General features: G+C 34.2%; 1 protein-coding gene across 5 annotated transcripts in view; it reads right to left on the bottom strand.

The window, feature by feature from the left end:
* The window catches only part of LOC145960879 (A-type potassium channel modulatory protein KCNIP1), a 62,207-nt gene that overhangs the window by 36,889 nt on the left and 1,239 nt on the right, over positions 1 to 24,079 (bottom strand). For 4 of the 5 annotated variants that reach the window (XM_083080580.1, XM_083080579.1, XM_083080583.1 and 1 more), the window contains one exon: positions 21,590 to 21,958. In XM_083080580.1, the coding sequence (XP_082936706.1) occupies positions 21,590 to 21,754 (165 nt within the window). In that variant the 5' untranslated portion in view covers positions 21,755 to 21,958. Of the gene's footprint in view, positions 1 to 21,589; positions 21,959 to 22,579; positions 24,078 to 24,079 lie in introns of those variants that run through there. The other variant, XM_083080582.1, reaches the window with a different exon arrangement.

Here is a 24,079-nt window from a genome sequence, read left to right as displayed (position 1 = left end):
CCGACAACTTGAATCTTTCACAACCCTCAGACATTTTACGGACATGAGCTAAAATAATATCGTTTTTCGCAAATATTTTCGAGGGAATCTAGAATTAAGAATTTTCAACGAGAAGATAATTTTGAAGATGATATTGACTACCACTTTTTGCACTTTTTATCTTTTCAAGCATTCAATATTTTAGACTTTCTCTCTTCACTACCATAAATTCTTATGGAATATTCTCTTTAAATGTAAATTTGAAAATCCGGAAAAAAGAGATCCTTCATGTCAAGAATGCGCGGATTTTCTGGAATTTGCAAATCCCAGCATTACATGCTGTTATTTATTAAATCTAAAATTGTCACATTAATCTTTACATGAAAGGAATAATAGTTGTTGATGCAATAAGCGAGTTGTTAAAAATATTGATGCAATAAATGTCGATACGATGAAAATGTTAATTATAATATTAGAAACAGTCAGTCCCATCGAGTTTATATCGATGAGCGGTGGGCTCACATCGTTAATTGTGTCAGAGAAAGTGAAGAAAAGTACGTACAATGCGTTCAATGTCGGTGGGGGGGTGCCACGCGACCGCTCGCCTAAATAAATATCGCCGGCGAAGCCACTGAATGAATGGCTCTAAAGTTAAGTCTGTCGCCTGTGATCGAAGGACAAGCGTATCATCACTGCCGCTGGTGGGGTACGTCAGTGACGTCACGGACGGAGGAGAGGAGGGATCGATACAGCTCAGCATCCACCTTCCTTCTCGTCCTCTCTCTCTCTCTCTCTCTCTCTCTCTCTCTCTCTCTCTCTCTCTCTCTCTCTCTCTCTCTCTCTCTCTCTCTCTCTCTCTCTCTCTCTCTCTCTCTCTCTCTCTCTCTCTCTCTCTCTCTCTCTCTCTCTCTCTCTCTCTCTTTCTCTACATCTACCTCTTCTTGTCCTTTACTGATCTTGCCTATCTACAGCCATCTTTCTTCACGTCTCTTTTTCTCTCACCTTCTCATTAGAATTATCTTTCATCTCGCTTTCTCTTTCATCCCACGTGAGATTCTCTTAAGCCTTTGCTGCTACGACCCCCACTGTTCTCTTTGTTTTCTTGTTTCTTGCAAAAATGTTTCTTTTCTCTTTCTATTTTTTTTCCTTTTCGCTGTCTTCGTCTTGATAGGCCATCTTTTTCCTTTTATTTTTCTCTTTGATTTCTAAGCTGCCTTCAAAGTTCCTGCATGTAAAGGGTAATATATCTAATATATCCCATTTTCTCTCTCTCTCTCTCTCTCTCTTTCTCACATATTACACACTCTCTCTTTCGCCCTTTTTCTCTTCGGATCGAAACACTGACAAGATCTCCTTTGGGCACTCAACGTTTATCCCGGCATTTCGTGCTACAAGCTTGAACTATGCATGAAACACGGACAGCATTCATTATACGTGTGGTTAATTAAAACGGGTAAATCGGTCCTAGTAGTTCAATTATTTATTATACTAGTTACTAGTACTGAATAATATTTCAATTAGTGTTACTAATAGGGACGCATTGATAAAATACAAACAAAAGCTAGCAAATGATTGCGTAAATAATTAGTATATAATAATTTGCAGATCAGTTAATTGAGAAATATATTCAGCCAATTATCATGTACTCTATAATTAATATAATCGATCTTTTATACATATATTTTTTTTACAAATATTGATATATTTATGATAAAAAATAATATACGTGATGCTAATCATTTCTCCTCTATATCCCCGGCAATGACAATCTAATTCTTGTATTTCTCGAATCATTACACTCGAAAATACTTACCAGATTTTTAGTCATTTTTAGAATTCAGTTTTTATACAAACCACGTGTGTGACCTGTTTATATCAACTGAACCGTTTCGTTCGCTCTTAACTCTCTGTTTCAGCAAGAGCGAATATTTATCCTCTAATTATAGCTACTACACGATAAAATGTGAGAATTTAACAACAATCAACGCGACACACAAGCATAAAGCGATTAACGAGAAACACGATCCTATGTAATTATATTGAAACCAATAATGTGAATTCAATCGCATCCACGATCAATATCGAAATCGAATGTAATTACAAATAAAGCGAATTCATCGGATAATTTCTGCAACTGTGAAAAGCAAACCGAAAAACACTTTCCCATGTTAACGATTTTTTTGTGAAAACGCGTATATTTTGCGTCTCTCCTCTCGATAACAGTATATATCAGAGTTCTCAGTATCATAAATGCGTTGTTCTACTTCCCTTATTATATACATAAAATGGAAAAATAACGACAGAGAAAATGTTTCGCAGTCTGAATAAAGCGGTAGACTATGTATAAAGAAAATGCTTACATAGTGTAAATAGAGCGCTTGCGAACAATGCTTCGGCAAAGGGGCTTATATTTTTCTCGAGCGCTAAAAACATGACGGAAATTTAAAAAGACAGATAACGTATACACGAGTCTATGTGATTTTTCGTACGTATTTCATATATGCAGAAACAAATCAAAAGAATAGAGCAATTTATTTCCATATAAAAGATTTATTAATTGAACAAACATGTTTAAAAATAAAATAGAAAAAAGGAACATGTCGATATCACGTGTCGTGTTTATCGAAGCACGAGCTTCAATCAAATCAATGGCAATTGACGGAATTTATGTACAAAGTCTCATTTCCGATATGGCATCGCGGACGACCTTCGCCCTTCGTTCTCATCTCATTATCTCCCGATCGATTGGAATCTGCCGCGATTAAAATCAACTTTGGATGAAAATGAATCGCGATGCAGATCGCCCTAATGAATATGCGCGGCCGGGAATTGTTTTTCAGCCCGGACGTTCATCAGAAAGTCATCCATCACGACAGATGTTGGCGCACGCAACCAGCGATTACATTCATAGCCAGGGCAAACATGACCGCGTGATTTTCGATCCTTCTTTTTCGTCCTGTCGACGAGGATTATAATGTAACAGGATTGTAATGTAAGGGAGCGAAACTGGGAAAACGTGATACAGAAATATAGCTGAGAATGCAAATAAAGCACCTTGACGTGCATTTTTTGCCTAAAGTATTCCTCTCTTCTCTCGTTTTCTTTCCTCCTTTTTCTCAAGACTACAGAATATCGGAAGAATGAATAAAGTCGGGCATTAAAACTGCATTTATGACGTTTCATTGTGAGAGAAGGTAAGGTGAAGCGTATAAACTGTGGCGAGCCATGTGCGAAACTTTATGCATCACGCCACATCCGGCAAGCTATCTTGGTTATTCGTCTCACCGGAAATTAGCAATTACACGGAATTTCTTTTGCTACTGTGTATATGTGTATACATATACAGAATGTCCCGTCACGTATCGCTTTTAATGCTTAATAGCAAATTCTTTCGCGAAATTAAAATCGATCTTTCGAAAACGGATACCGATATTCCCTTAAAAGCAATTAGTAATTAAGAGAATGAGAACTGTTTCATAAATTAAGCTTCAAAGATGCCAATATCCTTCATTTAATTTTAAATAGACTTTACTTCCCTATACAGAGTGTCCCAGACTTAACGAATCAGCCGTTAATTGCAAATTCGTGAGATCATTTGGAGACGAAAATTCTAATACCAAAATGTTGAGGAAGACTTCATAAAAATGTTCAACCTACTGACTACTGTCGCATCGAAGACATAATCGCGCTCACTGCAGAAACCTATTTTTTATTTTATATTGATCCTTTTATCGATATCGATATTATTGCGCTGTACGCTGGCCCCTTGATACGCTATGTCCCTGAGCACAGGAGAACGTACCACGCCGATTGGTAATCTTTAATCTTTTATAGAGCCGAAACTACATCTTCCTCAACATTTTTATATTAAGATTTTCGTTTCCAAATGATCTCAGGAATCTACCATTAACGGCTGATTCGTTAAGTCTGGGACACCCTGTATACAGGGTGTCCCATTTTAATGTCCACCCCAAATAACTTTCTTATTTTTAATTTTAGAAAAAGATGTTTCAGACAAAAGTTGTATGATTTCAAGGGGGACATAAGGTGGTGTCATTAGTTTGACCTTGAATAGTTACTTGAAGGTCACGTGAAGGCCACTTTCAATTTTTTAAATGGAATCGCCTACTTTTTATTACATATTCTTGCAGCTCATCTCGAGAGCTTTCCAAAACACTATAATTAAGTTAGTTTTCATTAAGTACTTTCCAAGTTATGAGGCTTGAAATCATTGCTTAATTTTACATAAACCGTAAAATATCTTGTAAAATATTCTTTTTTCGATTATCTTACTATAATACTTTTATGTACAAAATAATGAGAGAAATCAATTGGTGTAAAGAAAACACATAATTGTTTCGAAAAAAAAAATGTAATTGTTAATTGCAAATTACATTTTTTCTTTCGAAACAATTATGTGTTTTCTTTACACCAATTGATTCCTCTCATTATTTTGTACATAAAAGTATTAAGGTAAGATAATCGAAAAATGAATATTTTACTAGATATTTTATGGTTTATGTAAAATTAAGAAATGATTTCAAGCCTCATAACTCGGAAAGTACTTAATGAAAACTAACTTAATTATAGTGTTTTGGAAAGCTCTCGAAATAAGCTACAAGAATATGCAATAGAAAGTAAGGGGTTTCATTTAAAAAATTGAAGGTGACCTTTACGTGACCTTGAAGCAACTATTCAAGGTCAAACTAATGACACCACCTTATGTCCCCCTTGAAACCATACAACTTTTGTCTTAAATATCTTTTTCTAAAATTAAAAATAAGAAAGTTATTTGGGGTGGGACATTAAAATGGGACACCCTGTATACTTCCATAGGAAAATTTGAAGACTTGTGAAATATGTTATGTCAGGAGCAGAGATAAATCGCGAAAAATGATGACCTCGACATTTTCATATAGGAAAAATCGATTTCAAATTGGATGAGGAATATGTATGTCATTAAGTTCTGATGTATTATATTGACAAAACACTACTCTATAGATTAAAGATCACGATAATGACATTGATAAACAAAACGATTCTACAATAATCCATAACCAGAATATTTTTCACGCTGATATTATTATCTATATAAAACACATGGCGTAAAGAAGACTGCAAAATATTTTCCGTTTTCTGAAAAAATAAAAAGTGTTACACATGTGCGTATTTTCATCTGTGCATCTTTTATACAACTATTCGACATTTTACATAAATATAAAAAGTTTTTTTTTTCAAGAAAAGAGATCTTTAATTCTTTTTGCATCGTGTTATCTTGCCGCGATGTTTTGTCAAAAATCGCGGTCGATCGTTCGTATATATTTATGTGACAATAAAACATGGGTTTCGCGTGGAAGAAATGTTTTACAAACAAGACACATCGTAAATCTCGGCGTAAACCGAGGCTATATAACAGGGTGTTCAGTATCTGGGTGGTAGATGCGAAGCAGGAATTATAGTCACCCTGTACCACACCATCATCATCATCATCACCAACACACGCACGGAATTGGCTTTAATCCTCCATAAAAGCGTCACAATGCGATTGCTAGGCAATCTCGTAAACCCGACGCGTTTCCTCCCGACTGTTAAAGTCATTAAAGTCGATTGGTCCTCGTGACGAGGTGCGATAACGTTTCCACCGCCGACAGCGGCCGGAAGCGACCGGAAAGAGGCAGAAGGGAGAGGGGAAAAAGGGGAATAGGGTGTATCAGAACGAATGTAGCTAGAAAATGCCTGCCTCGACGTCGTTCCTCCACCTGTCCCGATAAATCGCTGGAAATTGCTCCACTATCACTGCACCGTGTGACACGAGGTACAACGCGAGGTAACGCGAGACGAGAGTTTGTACGCAAGGAAATTTCACCAACGGATCTTCCTTTCATCGTGATACGCCGGGAAATTGGAGTTGGAGTTCTGTCAGTTCGAGGATGCACGAGAATTCTTACGGAAAACAAATACGGATTATGCCATCGTAATTTCTCCAAGTGAGAAGCAGTAAATAAGATAATAATAAAAAGAATTTCTCGCAAACCGAGCTTTCGAGAAACAAATAACTCCATACATTTTTTAATTAATTTTTGTACCGCGATAAAATTTTAATTTGACAGAGATATAATAACATCGAGAATATACAGGGTGTCCCAGACTTAACGAATCAGCCGTTAATAGCAGATTCCTGAGATCATTTAGGGACGAAAATTCTAATACCAAAATGTTGAGAAAGACTTCATACAAATGTTCAATCTACTGACTACTGTCGAAGAAAATCGCGCTCACGCGCTGTTCGCGGGCCCTTTAATGCGTCCCTGGAGAATAGGAGAACGTAACGCGCCGATTGGTAATCTTTAATCTTTTGTAGCGCCGAAACTACATCTTCCTCAACATTTTGGTATTAAGATTTTCGTTTCCAAATGATCTCAGGAATCTACCATTAACGGCTGATTCGTTAAATCTGGGACACCCTGTATATAAGTGTTGATTGAAAAAGAATTTTCTGCAAACTAAATCTTTTTAAAAAAAGACAAGTGAAAAACAACGCACTTTATTTTTCAATTTATCTTTGCACTTTGGTAGAATTTTAATTTGACATTCGCGCAAAGGCATGTTGAAAATTAAATGTTTACGCGATAAATAGCGACCTATCTCCCTCTCGCATTTCCGAGCGCGAATAATGGTATATAAGGCCTCGAATTATCAGAGCGTTACAATTATCAGCTTGTTACAATGAAAGAGTCTCCTCTTTCTCTCTCTCTCTCTCTCTCTCTCTCTCTCTCTCTCTCTCTCTCTCTCTCTCTCTCTCTCTCTCTCTCTCTGATGCAGCATTTAAAGTGTAGATATAATTTTGTACAGAAATTCATTTTTATCAACTTCTCTTCGGCCTCTAGGAAATAAATTTTATCCAGCTTTCCGACAAAATCACTCCGTTAGCCCGGATAATGAACGTTAGTCCGCTGCTTCTAAATTATACATGCCGCCTTAATCCGTAAAAATAACGAGAAAAGACTAAAAGCGAATTTATATGTAAAAAATAAAGATTTCCGTGCTCCAAAAAAAAAACTCGCGTTCCATAACTGATCTTTAACATCTTTTTTTTTCTCTTTTTCTCGATTGAGATTTCATTTTATTTTATTTCGTATAAAATAGTGTATAAATAAAAAAATGCAAGTCGACAAAGTTCTTTATAAAACTGCAACAATAATATGCGACTCTCGATGTTTGTATCCATTCGGAAGCTCGGCCATTCAAGATAATAAATTAACAAACAAAAAGCTGACGAGTAAAACATATTTGGTATTTCTAATTGTAAAATACATTATTGACAATACGCTTGTACAGAATTTGGAATAACATCGGTAACAATGTCCGAATATGTTATTGTGCACAAATAAAAATTCAGCGAATGTGAATTTTTCCATGGCTTTTAGTAGTTGATAACATCCCCTTTACATTGTAAAAAAATATTACAGAATAATAAATATATGATTACACATTTTTTACTATAATTACATGCATGGCATAATATGCAGATCCTATATAATATTGTCTACTCTTATTATTATGTATTTAACAATTAAAACAAAATGTCAATTAAATAAAATAAGATTAATGAAAAAATCATGCTTGTTTAATTTGTTTCTCACATCACACGATCCTCTTAATCTAATTTACGATTTACGAGATGCCTAATGAATCCGTGAGAATTTTTTCTATCTCTTATTAACCGACTATGAATATAAATGGCCAGTCTCTCTCATCAGTATGTTTTCTTTATATGTGTGTAGTATTCGTGCATAAATGATATGCGTGATCTAGCTCTGACGGTATTATACATGTAATTGTCTATTAATATTCATGCCTGGAAAAATTGCCGACTACTCTTTCCTACTTTGTAAAAACATTGTACACGTGATGACGTATAACCTGCTGTTATATCCTCTCTCTGTACATGTATTTTATTAATTGCACTCGTGAAACTGAATATTCTCTCATTCTTTACAAGTATCCGTCGTCTAATCCGGTTATTTATATTTACAGTTATAAATGTATCTCTTTTCATCTCTGTATAAGATAGGTCATTACGAGATGTTCAATATCAAATTGAACATAATAAACTATAATTATTCTACTGCTTAATCTTCTCTCTTCATTAAATATCTGAATAATTAAATTCCATTTTAATAATTAAATTTAATAATTAAATTCCAATTTGTGCAGTAATTTTAAAGTTCACTTAAAATTAAAAGAGAAAGAAAAACGAGTGAAATTATTTCAATTTCGATTGCTTGTAAATCTATTAACCGTCTATGATTTTTTCCATTAATTCCTTATTTTAAATATAATAGCGCCTCGAATAAATTAAATTATCATATTATCGAAATTTATAATTAATACACCCTAATATAACACACTTTTCGAAATAATAGCTATTTTTACAAAAATAAAAAAGTCAGATTTTCAAAAATTTCACCTTCAAGAAGAAAAACATTCAGATGATTAATTAAACGTGCTGTATACACATAATACTGAAAACAAAATTTCGAGAGAAAAGGAGTGATATTCTGCATATTTCTGAACTATTTCCGTCACTTTTGCATATATATATCAATTATGGATTTGTATCTATATTTAACATAATGCACGAATCTCTGCCCTACCTATTGATTTGCGGGAAACGGAATTATACGAGAGAAGAAACGTTGGTCGGTAAATTTCTTCTATTTTCGCGAAAGAGTCGGTGAAAGTACGGTGGCACGAAGGCCTCTTCTCTTCGTTTAACGAGCCATTTTTCACTCTCGCATTAATAAAGACGAATCTCTCCCCGGTGGCTGATCCGATGCAGGCATGCATTGGTATTCGCCGCTTCTGAAAATGGACCGCGACAGAAACCACACGCTTCTCGACGTTCCTCGATTGCCAAATCAACCTGGTCCAAGGATTCCGCGGTGATAGATGGCATTCGAGATGTCTGCCTTATTATTAGTAATACGAATTAATCTCTTGCGCATCTTGGGGACAAAGCTATCGTGATATGATGATAATAATAATAATAATAATAATAATAATAATAATAATAATAATAATAATAATGATAATAAATAATAATAATAATAATAATGATGATGATAAAATAAAAATAATAATAATAATAATAATAATAATAATAATAATAATAATGATAATAAATAATAATAATAATAATAATGATGATAATAAAAATAATAATAATAATAATAATCTGTGTTCTAAAAATGGTGAATCAGTCAAATGCGAACTATCATTGGAATATTAACGCAAAATTAAGGCAAAATTAATTAAAGTTGCTAATGATATTTTAACATTGTTACGTTATTACAATCAGTTTCGGATCGACTAAATTCGTGCCGCACGAATAATCTGATTGCATGATGTGTCTATAGTTACAAAATGATCAATAAATGCAAATAATTCGAAAAACATTCTATTTAAACTTAAAGTAAACCGCATATTACTTCGAAACCGCGGATGTAATCTAATTAGACGTAATGCAATAATACCAGCACAATTTGCGTCATTTTGCGCGAAGGAAAAGCTCGCGAAGGGAAAAGGCTCCGAATAGGGGTAAAGTGGAGCGAAAGGGGTGTGCATTCGCTGGCACGCGCACATGCACACGAAGATTTGTATTTGCCAGAAATACAGCTGTCAGGACATAAAAGCGCCCTGGATCGCGGGGAGTTACGAACTAGAAACGACGGAAGAATAGCGGAAATTTCATCCTTGGAAAATGGGGATACGGCTAGCGATGGCGTAGAAAAGAAGCAAAGAGACGACAGGGACGTTCCCGGACTTCCCCCGAGAAGGGGGGATTCTCTCCGCTGGAAAAGCCGCTTATTAAACGGAGACAAGAGCCTGGCGAATAATTTTATATCAATAGAAATATATTCAGAAGGCAAACTTCCTGCTGCTTCCGATTCCACTTTGCATATTTCGCCTCGTGAAAATATATCTCCGAAAATATCATATACTTTGCCTCTCTTGTTTATATCGAGATAATAGTTTAATTAACACCTTACTATATGTGTGTGATATAATGGAACGATAAATCGTTCGCGTAGCAATATTTATCATTTTTAATTCATGGTGTTTAATAACATTATCGATTTAATTATAACATGTATGAATATGTCGAAAATTTAATATATAATCATCTCATTTGTTATAAATTGTTTTATTCAAATATTTTATTAGAAACTTTCCGATGAATTTAATAAATGTATTAATGTCCTACTGTATTGCCTGCTACGTGTGATAAATTTTATAATTTTATACACGAAAGTAGATATATCAAAAATTCTTGTGCATTAAAAAATTTCCGTTTCCAGGAATAAAAAGGTTCGAAAAAAGAGCAAGGAAAGAATGGAAAATTTATATACGGTGAGGAGAAACCATTCTGCAGGAACAATGAAACTAAAAAAACTAGAGAGTAAAAAAAAGAGAAAGAAAGAAAGAAAGAAAGAATAGCGAGATATATTCGTATAGATAGAGCGTAATTTTCATGCTAATAGTCTTTATTAGAATTACTTTTCGTCAACTTTCCTGATAAAATGTTAGCATTAACGTGTAGGAGTGTAGGACAAGTCAAAAAATCTAAAGCTTCCCCGCTCCTTAAAGTAGCGTTATCATCATTTCCAGTCGATTTCGCTCGCTTACGAATTATTATCAGTTCATCATTACGATCACGATGCAGTAATATTTTGAATTTATCTTCCTTTAATTTTTCGTTATTTATTTGAGAGAAGCGTTATTTTTTATTTTTCCAGATCGGTAATTACGAATAATACAATCTCAATTTAATTTCTCACATATCGCATAATAATTTGGCACAACAATATGAGAATAATAAATAATAATAATGTTTATAAATAAATCCAGTAATACCTTAAAAAAGAAAATCAATGAAAAATGTACGCTCTATTCAAAATAAAAAGAAAAGTAAAAAGTTGCATAGTCTGCTTACGGATATACCAGAAATATGTATGATTGTTCACGCCAAATTTATTGAAGATATTTTAATTCGCCGTATTTAACAAGCAATAAAACGCGAATATGGCTTCGCACAAATCGAATCCATTTTTCTTACGACTCCCATTTCTCGTAATCTGATAAATATTACGTTTCCCGATCTGCACACATAGGTATATACCGCGTAGCACATAACGCGCTCGTAGACCTTATATATCTTAAATTACCCGAAAAGAATCGGTTAGTCGATACCGCAATATAACGGCTCATGACGCAAAATTCCGCTCTCTCTCCTTGCCTCAGTTTAATAAATCCGGGCTCGAGGGAAGTCTTGGAAGTAATAAAACGCGGCCTAGCCCGGAAAAGAACGACCACCTGTTTAGATTAGATCCGAAAGATCTGCGCGAGAATAGAAAGAGAGAGAGAGAGAGAGAAAAGTGAGGGTGGGAAGAGAGAGGATGTATGTTCGCGAAAATAATGTAAACGCTAAACGCTTCGGCATCACGCATCTCAAATGTTCGTGTTGGGGAGGTCCGCGTGTTACACGCTAATTTCCACTCTCTTGCAACTTAATCGCCGACGATTATAGCGAGGCAACATCGTCCGAGGCCGCGCACCTGCTTGCACGTAACCCCATTTTTTTCGACACCCCACAGCGCGCGCTCAATCCAGCAGATTATTTGTAAAGTGTTTCTTTACGGGGGCAGCAAGTTAATCGTAATGTTCGTGTCGTTCGGTAATTAAGGGTCAAATATAAAATCATTAATATTTAAAAGTAAAATAACGAGCAATTTATATAATTATTTGACAGAAACTGTAGATTTCCTCTTTTTATACGGAATTTAAAAAATAATACAATGAAATTGAAAAATTAAAAATAAAAATTTTATTTAAAAATTAATTATAATACAAATAATTATAATATTTAATTAATTAATTATAATACAATTTTATAAAAAAATTAATTTTACTTAAACAATTTTCGTTTTAGATAATTTAGAGAAATCTTGTGAAGATTTTTTTCGACATCCCACAGCGCGCGCTCAATCCAGCAGATTATTTGTAAAGTGTTTCTTTACGGGGGCAGCAAGTTAATCGTAATGTTCGTGTCGTTCGGTAATTAAGGGTCAAATATAAAATCATTAATATTTAAAAGTAAAATAACGAGCAATTTATATAATTATTTGACAGAAACTGTAGATTTCCTCTTTTTATACGGAATTAAAAAAATAATACAATGAAATTGAAAAATTAAAAATAAAAATTTTATTTAAAAATTAATTATAATACACATAATTATAATATTTAATTAATTAATTATAATACAATTTTATAAAAAAATTAATTTTATTTAAACAATTTTCGTTTTAGATAATTTAGAGAAATCTTGTGAAGAATAAAAGAGAGAAAGAGGGGATCATTTTGTTATCACAATAGGCTCTGAATAATACTTGGAATACTTGGAATATATAGTTCATACCCAAAGCACTCTGTATATATTGCCATACGCGACACAAATCAATATGACTGTTCAATTAAGACCCGACATTCATCAGCAGATTAATGGTTCTTACCGTCACGAAACGACGGTCGATTCGTTACACGTGGTTCATGTATAAACGAACGAATGCTTAATGTCGTGTCAAAGTGCATCGGGAATGACGAATGTATCTACTTTGCTTCTTCGCACGAGAAGGGCGCGCCGCCGACTATTACACGCTCATTTGACTATCGGGACTGAAATGGATCGAGAAGGGAAGCAGATTAAGAGCGGAGAAATACGGTTTGCGCGGATAATTGAGTGTGAGCTACGGCGATTTGCCGGGAAAATTATTGCTCGCCGATGAATGGAAGCCCTAATTTCATTCCCACACGCGTAGGAAGCACGAAATCCACGCGTGGAAAAAGAAAGAACATCTCCCCCCTTCGTCTGGAATTAATTTAATCCGAGTCGACATTTGATAACGTAAATTGATGGACCTGCTGTTCATATCTGCCCGACTAAAATTTGCTGCAACGAACTTTTAAGTATCTCGCGTAGAGACTGAGCGTCAAATTTTACATTTCTGTCGACATAAAATTTGCTGGAAATTAGAGGAAAAAATTTTTTCGTTTATTTTTCCTTTTTTTTAATTTTCACAAAAATGTATTCTCCTTATTAAGTATCTTTGTAATTTATTCCTGATAATTTTCTTCGTAAGCACTTGACAACATTTCGGATAAAAGTCGACATTACACATTTGATGGACTTACTGTTCATATCTGCCCGACTAAAATTTGTTGCAATAAACTTTTGAGTATCTCGTGTAAAAAATTTTTTATTTTTATATTTTTGTTTTTATATTTCTTTTTTATATTTTTGTCGATATAAAATTTGTTAGAAATCAGAGAAAAAAATTTTTTCGTTTATTTTCCTTCCTCTTATCTTCCAAAATTATTTTCTTTACAAAGTATCTTCGTAATTAATCCTTCAAAATTAGCCTCGTAAGCATTCGACGAAATTTCGGATGAAAACATTATATATTCGATGAATTTGCTGTTCATATTTGTTCAATTAAAATGTACTGTAACGAACTTTCAAGTATCTCGCGTAGAGATAGAGCGTCAAATTACATTTCTGTTGACATAAAATTTATTAGAAATCAGAGAGAAAATTTTTCATTTATTTTCCTTCCTCTTAATTTTCACGAAAATTACTTTCCTTATTACGTGTCTTCGTAATTAATTCCTCATAATTACCTTAAGCATTTGACAAAATTTCAAATAAAAATCAACATTATATATTCGACGAACCTGCTGTTCATTCATCTGCTCAACTAAAATGTAACAAACTTTTAAGTATCTTGCGTAGAGATAGAGACTGAGCAATTAAAAATCAAATTACATTTCTGTTGATATAAAATTTATTAGAAATCAGAGAGAAAATTTTTCATTTATTTTCCTTCCTCTTAATTTTCACGAAAATTACTTTCCTTATTACGTGTCTTCGTAATTAATTCCTCATAATTACCTTAAGCATTTGACAAAATTTCAAATAAAAATCAACATTATATATTCGACGAACCTGCTGTTCATTCATCTGCTCAACTAAAATGTAACAAACTTTTAAGTATCTTGCGTAGAGATAGAGACTGAGCAATTAAAAATCAAATTACATTTCTGTTGATATAAAATTTGCTAGAAATCAGAGAGAAAATTTTTCGTTTATTTTCCTTCCTCTTAATTTTCAACAAGAATTATTCTCCTTATTAAATGTTCTCGTAATCAATTCCTCATAATTACCTTCGTAAGCATCTGATAATACTGAATAAAAATTTATATTACACTCGAGGAATCCGTCGTTCGCACATTTTGCTATAGTGAACTCTTTACACTCTTAATATCCCATAAATCCGTATACACTGTGTCGATCGATGAAACATAACGTGCAAGGTTGCCTCCTTGAACAAACATGACTATCGACTCGCATAAAACAAGCGGAAGGTACTACGTCCTTAAAATCGAGCAATGCAGAAAAAAAAAATCGAGCGGAAAGGAAGGGTCGTAATTTCGTTAAGTCGTGTAATTTCCTGGACGTCGATTCTCAAGATAGACATCGAACACGAATCGCATTAGCATAATGCAGCTGCAATTGTCACGCCGTCGACGTTACGCATTTCCCGATATCCTCGTGGATACGAGACTTTCCAGTCATCGATCTACATGTGGAATCCATTATCCCCGTCGCGGCCCATAATTTACGCGTTATTCCCACGGGATCGATATTAATTCGCGCGATTAACTTAACCGCGATTAATACACGGCGCGTCAAGATAATCGTGTTAAAAGTTTCAGCGCAATAATTGTCATTTGCTCGGGAAGAGAGCGAATGACAATTCGTGCTTGAAGAAAAAGGAGGGAGAGATTACTTCGAAGAGTTTGCCACGAGGAATCTCTTATTAAGTTAAAAAAAATTAAGTTAAAAAAATATTGAATTAAAAAAAGTTTCATTTAAATGCGATAGAACGTCCTGTACGAGTTATTAATTTCGGGCAAAATCCACTCTCCTTGCATGTGGGAGGATAAAATATCGTCATCGTTTTGCCATGATTTTCAGACTAAAAGATCTCGAAAATCATAGTACAGTTCGATTCGCAGACAGCTTTCAACCGATGGAACAAGGATCTCTCGGGTAACTACTGTGTGTTCTGACAAGGGATTAATTCCGGTCTCCCAAGCTATGTAATACGCTATGTTTGCACCTTTGTAGGCACGTGGTGATTCAACACGTCTCGCGCATATCTCGACGATCCATCCTTACGCGAGTGTCGCGACGGTTGCGGTTGTGTACGAAATGAGCTTCGTAATTGGATCCGTTTGATGTTCCGATTAATTTGATTATTATCGACACGAATGCTTGTCGGGGAACGTGAAAAAAGTATAATAGACTCGAAAATAGAAGATAGTTAATGATTCAACGGGTGACTGGGAAAATAATATGATTTTTGGAAAAAATGAGAAATCACTTTGCAAAAAACAATTCACGATGGACTTGGCAAGTTAAATAAGTTAAAAAAAGCATAATGTTTTCATTTCAATAAGAGGAGCAAAAATATACAGAGTAATTTTTATATGAGACAGCCAAAAAAAATAACTGAAATAAGCATATAGTATTGGCTTCCCTCCAGACATTTCCAGATTTCGCAGATAGATGTGGGTTACATGCATCAGCCTAAGATACTAAACTAGCAAGATTGCGAGCATCTCTCGCAGGCTAATCTGTACACAACCTGCTACACAATGACACATGGTATCTAACTATGGCGGATCCGACTATGCCTTCCTCTCATTATTCAAAAGTTCGCCCTATCGTCACCCCATTGTGAGCTGACAATAATTACGAAGCATATTGTCTTGAGAATGCGATTGTCTCAGCTCTCTCTCTCACTCTCTCTCTCTCATTTGCATTCTCGAAAAAAATAAAAAAATTATAGACGATATCCTCATTCTTGCCCTCGGATGAAAAAGAAGCACATACACAAACTCGTCCTGTATTCTTGATTCAGAAGATTCAATCGGACAATTGCGTGCAATATCATTAGAATCGCGAAGAAATAGGAACAACTATGAAGAAATATCAGGATTTAACTCGCACTTATACGCCACCCTATGTACCTTCGCGATGTATGCGCTCTATTGTGTAAGCGACTACTGAATAATTTAGCGACCAGACAGCTTGCCACGTTTCGCTAAGTAAATTGAATCATCGTGAATAGACTTAAATTTTGCAGTGAATTGTTAACTTTTCGATACTTCTCGTGGTAGCATAATTTTCCCTTTTAATATTAAATGTGAAAAATAATAGAAAAAAAGGAGAACGAAGATGTGTAATAATATTATACAAAAATATTTGTAAAATCTTTTCGTAAATGTGAAAAATAATAGGGGAAAAAAGAGAACAAAAGTATTACAACGTCATGAAAAATATTGGTAAAATCTTTTCACTCGTACGGAAAAATTCGAAAATCAAGAAGATTTTATTGACATATGGAGGAGCATCAAAAGGAGCTGTACGTTTTGAAGCCCGATATATTCTAAGCGCTCAAAGGTTTACGTATTTGGCTTTGAAATTTGAAATATTTCAGATACGCGGAGCGCATTTGGCGAAAGTATGGCGTTTCGAGTATGCGAACGGTGGAAATGTTGCTGCATGTTGTACGATACGTCAAGGTACAAGATACGAGCGAATGAACCGAGCTTTCACAGAAGTTGAATAAATAGTCTAAGAGTCGAGGTCGATATAAACGGTGCCCTTGCCGAGATATACAAGTTACCCTGGTTTAAGCATCCCGATAAATATTCGGGGCACGCGCGCGCGCGCATGTGTTCCGTAAATTTATCTCTCCTAAAAAGTAAGATGCATATATACAGGGTGTCCCATTTTAATGTCCCACCCCAAATAACTTTCTTATTTTTAATTTTAGAAAAAAGATGTTTCAGACAAAAGTTGTATGGTTTCAAGGGGGACATAAGGTGGTGTCATTAGTTTGACCTTGAATAGTTATTTGAAGGTCACGTGAAGGCCACTTTCAATTTTTTAAATGGAATCGCCTACTTTTTATTACATATTCTTGCAGCTCATCTCGAGAGCTTTCCAAAACACTATAATTAAGTTAGTTTTCATTAAGTACTTTCCAAGTTATGAGGCTTGAAATCATTTCTTAATTTTACATAAACCGTAAAAATATCTTGTAAAATATTCTTTTTTCGATTATCTTACCATAATACTTTTATGTACAAAATAATGAGAGAAATCAATTGGTGTAAAGAAAACACATATCGATCATCCATTAAATTTTTCTGTCTTTGATTTTAGAAAAAAATTTTTCAGACAAAAAGATATTGCAGGGTTTCAAAAGAAACATGAGATAGATCAAACGATATTTCATAGATTTGGAGGACTACTTAATTTTTTTAAATGGAACTACTCTGATTGTTTTATGAAATAGATTCCTTGTAACATTATGTATAAAAAATTATAAAGATTTATAGCCAAATTATAGCCAAAAGTTGGACGATTTACTAGGGTGATCGATTAAAATGAGACACCCTGTGTGTGTATATATTTAGTATAAAAGCTAAAAAACAAAATGTTTTGACAGAGATGAGAATATATTATATGAAATATATCTTTATTTTTTGTAAATAATAGAATATAAAAAAATACCTGCGAAAATATATAGACACACACACACATCCTCGCGCTTTTTACGCATCCGTTTATTGCGACTCTCGTCGCATTTTTTTTCTACCTCGCGCTAATATAAATAGACACAAATGCGACAGATGTGTCAACATGCGACATGTTTAACGACTGCATTCAATATTTCGCAAATGTATTTAGTAAACTGTTTTGTCTTTGTACATTACTTTTTTTTCTTACTTATATTATCATTATCATTAAATTTTAATAAAAATAATACGTCAATATTTAATCCTATTTTTTATTAACGCGAAGGCGAATTGTGTATATATATCGCGACAGAAATAGAAACAAGAACGGAGACAAAATAATTTCTTTTCTCCAGCTTTTTTTTCCAGCAAACATGTATCTAATTCAAATGTATCATTATTACAAATATTTTAATTACTAAATTAAATTTAATTATTAAATATTTTAATCTTATCAAAATCGCAATTTTTAAGAAACAATCTTTCACATGTGCCCGTCTATCGCAATCACGACAATCTCGTGGGTGATTTCCCGCGCGAGCAAAAATGTCCAAGAAACACAACCACTTTTGCGAGACGGTATTCCCGTGATCGCGATAAATTCAAATAGCTGCGCCGGGAGGGACCCTATGCTTCCACAGTCTCTGAAAAAGGGACGATACCTTGTACGCGCGTGACATGGCGTCTCTCTCAAATTCCAAAATCGCATCCATGCGAGAATAAATCCCAGTAAACGAGGGCATCAAGGGAAATGTGTAATTTTCGTGCATGGCGGAATTTTACACGTGACGTACTCATCAAACCACCTCTAGATATGTGCATTCAGGCGCGAAACACATCGATATAGATACATCGATATAGATACATACGAGAGGTGTCCCAAAGATAAATAATAATAATAATAATATTTATAAATAATAATAATAATAATTTATAAATAATAATAATAATAATATTTATTGTAACAGAAGATTAAAATCTGACGGCAAAATTTAATAATGATATTTACGTAAAAAAAAAGATAAATTTACCTCAAATAGGTCAGAGTATTTATAAAATAAAATAAAAAAATTATGAAATAAAAAAATCCGAATGTACACTGAATATAAAGAGACGAGTCTTTATGTGAATTTACGCCTCAGACCATTCCCTTTGGAATGATTTGCGGTTGTAATCGTAGTGTACATAGAGAGATGCGCAATTTCATCGGCGTAGCGTGCACATTTCTTCCAGGATAGATCGTATAAAACAACCAGCGACAACCAGAGGGTGAGCCCGAGAGGATATTTTCGCTGTCAAGCCTCGAAGAGAGAGATCGACTCAGGTGGACTGGCCACCATTACTTTGTACACGGAATCTCAGGTCAGTCGGTGCGACCGCACTTGCCGGTGAATATTTTACAAGAGTGGCAAAAGTAACGGATCGCACCGGACTCCGAAGCTTTGAGCTTCATCGAGCCGTGCATCGGCAAAAAATTATGCACCAAGGTATGAGAATAGCGCGAATTCTCCCCGACATTCTCCCTACATTGATCCACTCGCATGGCATGAATGAAGAATCCTGTCACACGCGTGACGCAGAATTACGTGCACGCAGAGAGGGAAGGTACGTGTGTGTTAATTTCACCTGAAAATCGCAGATATCTCGCTATTTTCTCGATACTCGCCGCGAATGTTTCAGCTCTACTTGACATACTCGAAGAAAAATTAAAGTGAATATTTATTTACAATTAATTAGTGTATATATATATATATATATATATATATATATATATATATATATTAATTTCTCTATAGATAAGTAATCTGTAATATACATATAATTAATCTTTTATCTTAAGGTTTTCAAATTCCCAATTTCTAAACAAAGTGGTATAAAACTATCTGTGCAATAATTGTAAAAGTAGAAATAAAATAAAGAGATTTACTTTATTACATTATGTTATTTATTTAATATAGCATGTTATATTTAACAATATGTTATATTTTATATATTATGGGAAAATACCGAGGGGTAAACCGCTGAGGGCATTGCGGTGTACAGATTTGAGGCATTACTGGGCATTGCTTGGGCATTACTTGGGCATTATTAGGTTTTATTGAAGTATTAATGCGTATTATGGATGTTATTAAAGTATTATTAAGTCTTTTCTTCCAAATAATAATTTTAAATTTATTAAAATTTAAATTATTAAATTTTAAAAATTTAGCAGTAATGCCCAGAAATTGGGCATTAGTAGGCATTAGTGTACAATTTTGATCAGCGGTTTACCCCTCGGAAAATACGATTTAGCTTTTACTAAAATCCATTGTAAACTTATTGCATTTTTGGAAAAGATACGACAATATGAATGGCTATAATTCTGGCCATAGATTGGATACAGGATATCAAATCATTCGTGGCTATATGAATGTGTTTTTCGTTTACTATCACGCCCCTGTATCGCACATTGTTTCTGTTATCTATGTACGCAGGTAAATTCTGTTTGCCGTAGTCTTTTCCCTTGCAACCAGATACCATATTTCAAAGTTTCACAGATCGATATAAATGCCTTATGTCCAATACAATCACTCCCCCGCGTTGTTAACGCAATTTAAACTTTATCGCTATAGATATATATATATATATATATATATATATATATATATATATATATATGTTTATCGAGACCCATCTTACGTATCGTATCATAAAAAAAAAAACATAGTATTAAATGTAGTCGTTAATCATTACATGGGATATATTTTTTATCGTGATTCTATGTTTTAATTTTCGAAAATATTGAGAATGTTAACTGATCTGTCTTACAGATTAAAGGCATTGTCTACTATTTACCTAGGATTACCTAGGATGTAAAATATGTCGCGAATAGTTAGGGATGCGAACCGAAGAGACTCGATGATGATGACGTGGTAAGTCAATTGAAAAGAAATGCTTTTTATTAACGATCGTTCGCGCCCAGCAGCGCTGTAATCAATTCATTTACGTAACCGCGTTAACACAATTTCTGTGGGATGTCCGTGAATATAATCAATACTTTGCGGGACTATCTTTAATAAAGAAGGAGTTAAAAATACAAGCTGCAGATACCCTGTCAGCTATCGTATGTTGCTGTAATCTTGACGACGTCGAACAAAACAATGTTCGGAAATCTTGGCCTCGATAAGATTCCAAGTTCAAAACGGTCGATTCTGGAGTTAGACTTAATTATACGCTTAATTATATTTTCTATTATAAAATTCAAAAGTGTCTTCTAGCTACATATTTCAAGATATATTGAAAAATATAATGGAATACGAGAATTATATTAATAATCTTTCTGCTCGCGCGTTAAATATCTGATCTGAGTAAATTAGTGTCAAGAAGCTTTCGCTCTCTTTTGAGACTTAAAGCATTTTTATTTGAATCCTGAATATTATGGACTAGAATTGCGAAACTGCAAGAGTGAAATAGGAGAAATATTGCTCACGAATAAATTGAAGAAAAATCTTGTATATATTATAAAAAAGAGCTATGTAATATAGTTACTAAAATCTGGCAACGAAAATAAATTGATGATGCTGAAAATAAATTGATGACGCCGTGAATTAATAATTTTTTATTTTTAATCGACACGATATTAATATCATACGATATAATATCATAATTTTGATAGGAAAAAAATAGATTTGAACGTATGATTAAAAAAAAAAACATTTCTTTCGTACAACACATTTTTTTTCTTATCCATAAAAAAATATCGACGTCCTTTTTTTTAATCTTCTCTAAAATCGTAAAAAAACGGTGGCACAATGTGAGAACATTTCTTTTGCTCCTTTTGCATAATTTCACGTTTATAGTCCTCCCGAGGGGAAGGAATCGATAGTGCTTCTAATAGGTCGAGAAAGATGTCACATACCTGCTTGAAGCCGCGATACATGACTCGGATCTCCTGGCGGGAGAACTTGGTCTGTCGTAGGAGCTCCTCGATGGGCACCGGCCTGGTGGTCTGCTGCCTCGCCCTCACGGTCTCGAACTCGAAGAACGCCTCTTCCGGTCCTGGCGAGTCCGGCGGCGTCGCCATGACCTTTGATCCTGCCGCCGCCTAAATTGTCGAGAATCCAACAAGAAGGCGAGCGGCGGCGCCTTTTCCCGCGCTTCCTGTTCCTTAATATATCCGGTGTCCCGTGAGGTCACACCATCATCGTCGTCACGTTTCTCGTCACCATCGTGCGTTTTTCCTTATCGATCCGCCGCGTCTCACTTGACTTCCTTCTGTCGATCCTCTCTGTTGGACGACAAACTTTCTTTCTCTCTTTGTCTCTCGCTCTTTCGAAAAATATCCCCCATGTGATCCCATACGCGTTCAGATAGTAACGGGCGGTATTTTTAACGTTCTAATTACATGGGATGCGTTTATCGATTATATCAATATTCCCTCCGATCGGATAATTTCGTCCTTACAACTGAATGGATGACCCCAAAGAGGACACGAATACACGAAATTTGCACGAGAGATTCTCCTCCAAAGTAATATACTCCATCTTTGAAAGCTCCATCTTGTTAAAAGCATTTATGTTCTCGTTTTATAACGAATAAATCATTCTTTATATTTGTGAGAGAATTTCTTATTATTATATTTCCAAATCGATGTCGATTGATATATTTGTGCAAAATTTAATGTAGATTAATGTATAAATATAATATGTAAATAATATAATATGTAAATAATATGTATAAAAAATATGTAAATAAATTAATTTAATGTAAATTACTATCTTTAAAGTTATTCGTGTCGAGAAAAATCGAGTTATTTCGCGTTTACGGAATAACTCGAAGAATTTTTCCGAATATTGAAATTCGTGACAGCTTTGAGAAGAGAGTTCACTTTGCGGTATTTGTTATTTACATCGGTAATGGCGCGTGATTTCTCGGCGCTTGGCATAAGTCCCACGTGAAGGGAAGACATTACGAATAAAAATGGACTCGGACGAGAGAGGCAAGGGCGGAGAAATCTGATATATGCCGGCCCTCCTCCGAGTGCTTCGAGTTCCTCGCGATCCTAAGGATAAGCCCGTTCCCGCTCCTTTGATAGTGGCGTGCATACGCGCTATTAATCACTATTAAGTAAGGATATAAGCTGAGGCTGCATCTTAGATCTAGATTTCGGGGTCACTCCCGCGAAGAAAACTGCAAAAATAGCCCGGAAGGATAAGAGGAATGAATATCGCTCGCATAAAAATCGATGACTTTGCAAAAGGTTACCGTGCCAAAACTTGAAAATCGATTCGGGGTGCGGTCGCTCGAAATTTATTGATAAAAGCCAGAAAACGCAATTCTCTCGCAAGATTAGCAGCATAGAGAAACCCCTTGATATATAGAACCTCTCTCTCCCTTTATCAAATTACTTTTTTTTCCGACATAAAAACAAGTTACGAAATACTGGAAGAAAGAAGGAAACTTTTACATCAGATTTATTAAATTAATTAAATTAACTTAGTAATTTTATTCGTAGGTATTGTATAAAATATATATTAAAAATATAATTTTAATATATATTTAATATACTTTTAGTAAAAATAAAAAATAATACTTTTAGTAAAAATATATTTTTCGAAGATATTGTGTGAAAAATGTATCTTTCCCTATATGTGATTTATTTTTATTTAGTTTAAAATTTACCGGTTGAAATATTCATAGTTTACCAGAATAATAAATCGTAATACAAAATAATGGTATTTAATATTAATGTAAAAGAGAGAAAGAGAGAGAGATAAAGTATAATAAAAGAATAATAATGCTACTAACAAAACCACTCCGAGTTTTGCGGTGCAACAACTTTTCTGTGCGCTTTAATTAACGTTAATAGACGCGAATTTTTCATGGAAAATGTTAAAGATTAATGTCAAAATATTTATATCGCGATGAGATCGCGTAGATATAATAACGCGGCATATGGGGTCAATAGGCATATTGTATCATGTATAAATAAAGCTCTACGTCGTACCTGCGCTTAATGGCACGGAAACAATTACAATGGGCAATTATGTAAATTAGCATTTCAGGAAAATGTTAAAAAATGTCACAAGAGCAATAACGCGTTACATCAAAAGTAAAATCTTTGGCATTTAACAAATCTTTGAGTTTGCTTTAGTCCCGTGTGTGTGCACACACACACACACACACACACAATTACTTCTATTTTATTAATACTTAAGTAAAAATTTATATATCGACAATTATAGCCACACATATTTAACTAATATGTATGATTATTATTTAAAAAAATTAATCTAATGGATATAGACTAAATAACTAGATTCCTTATCGCGGAAAGAAATTAAAAGATAAAAAAAAAGAAGATAATTTCAGATAAGATAATTTCATAATTTGAGTACAAAATTTTATA

This window comes from Camponotus vicinus, unplaced genomic scaffold (genome assembly GCF_025532165.1).
Source record: "Camponotus vicinus isolate PSW18456_S1 unplaced genomic scaffold, iyCamVici1.0 SCAF_10, whole genome shotgun sequence".
Classification (NCBI taxonomy): Eukaryota; Metazoa; Arthropoda; class Insecta; order Hymenoptera; family Formicidae; genus Camponotus; species Camponotus vicinus.
This window is presented reverse-complemented; position numbering and strand designations above follow the sequence as displayed.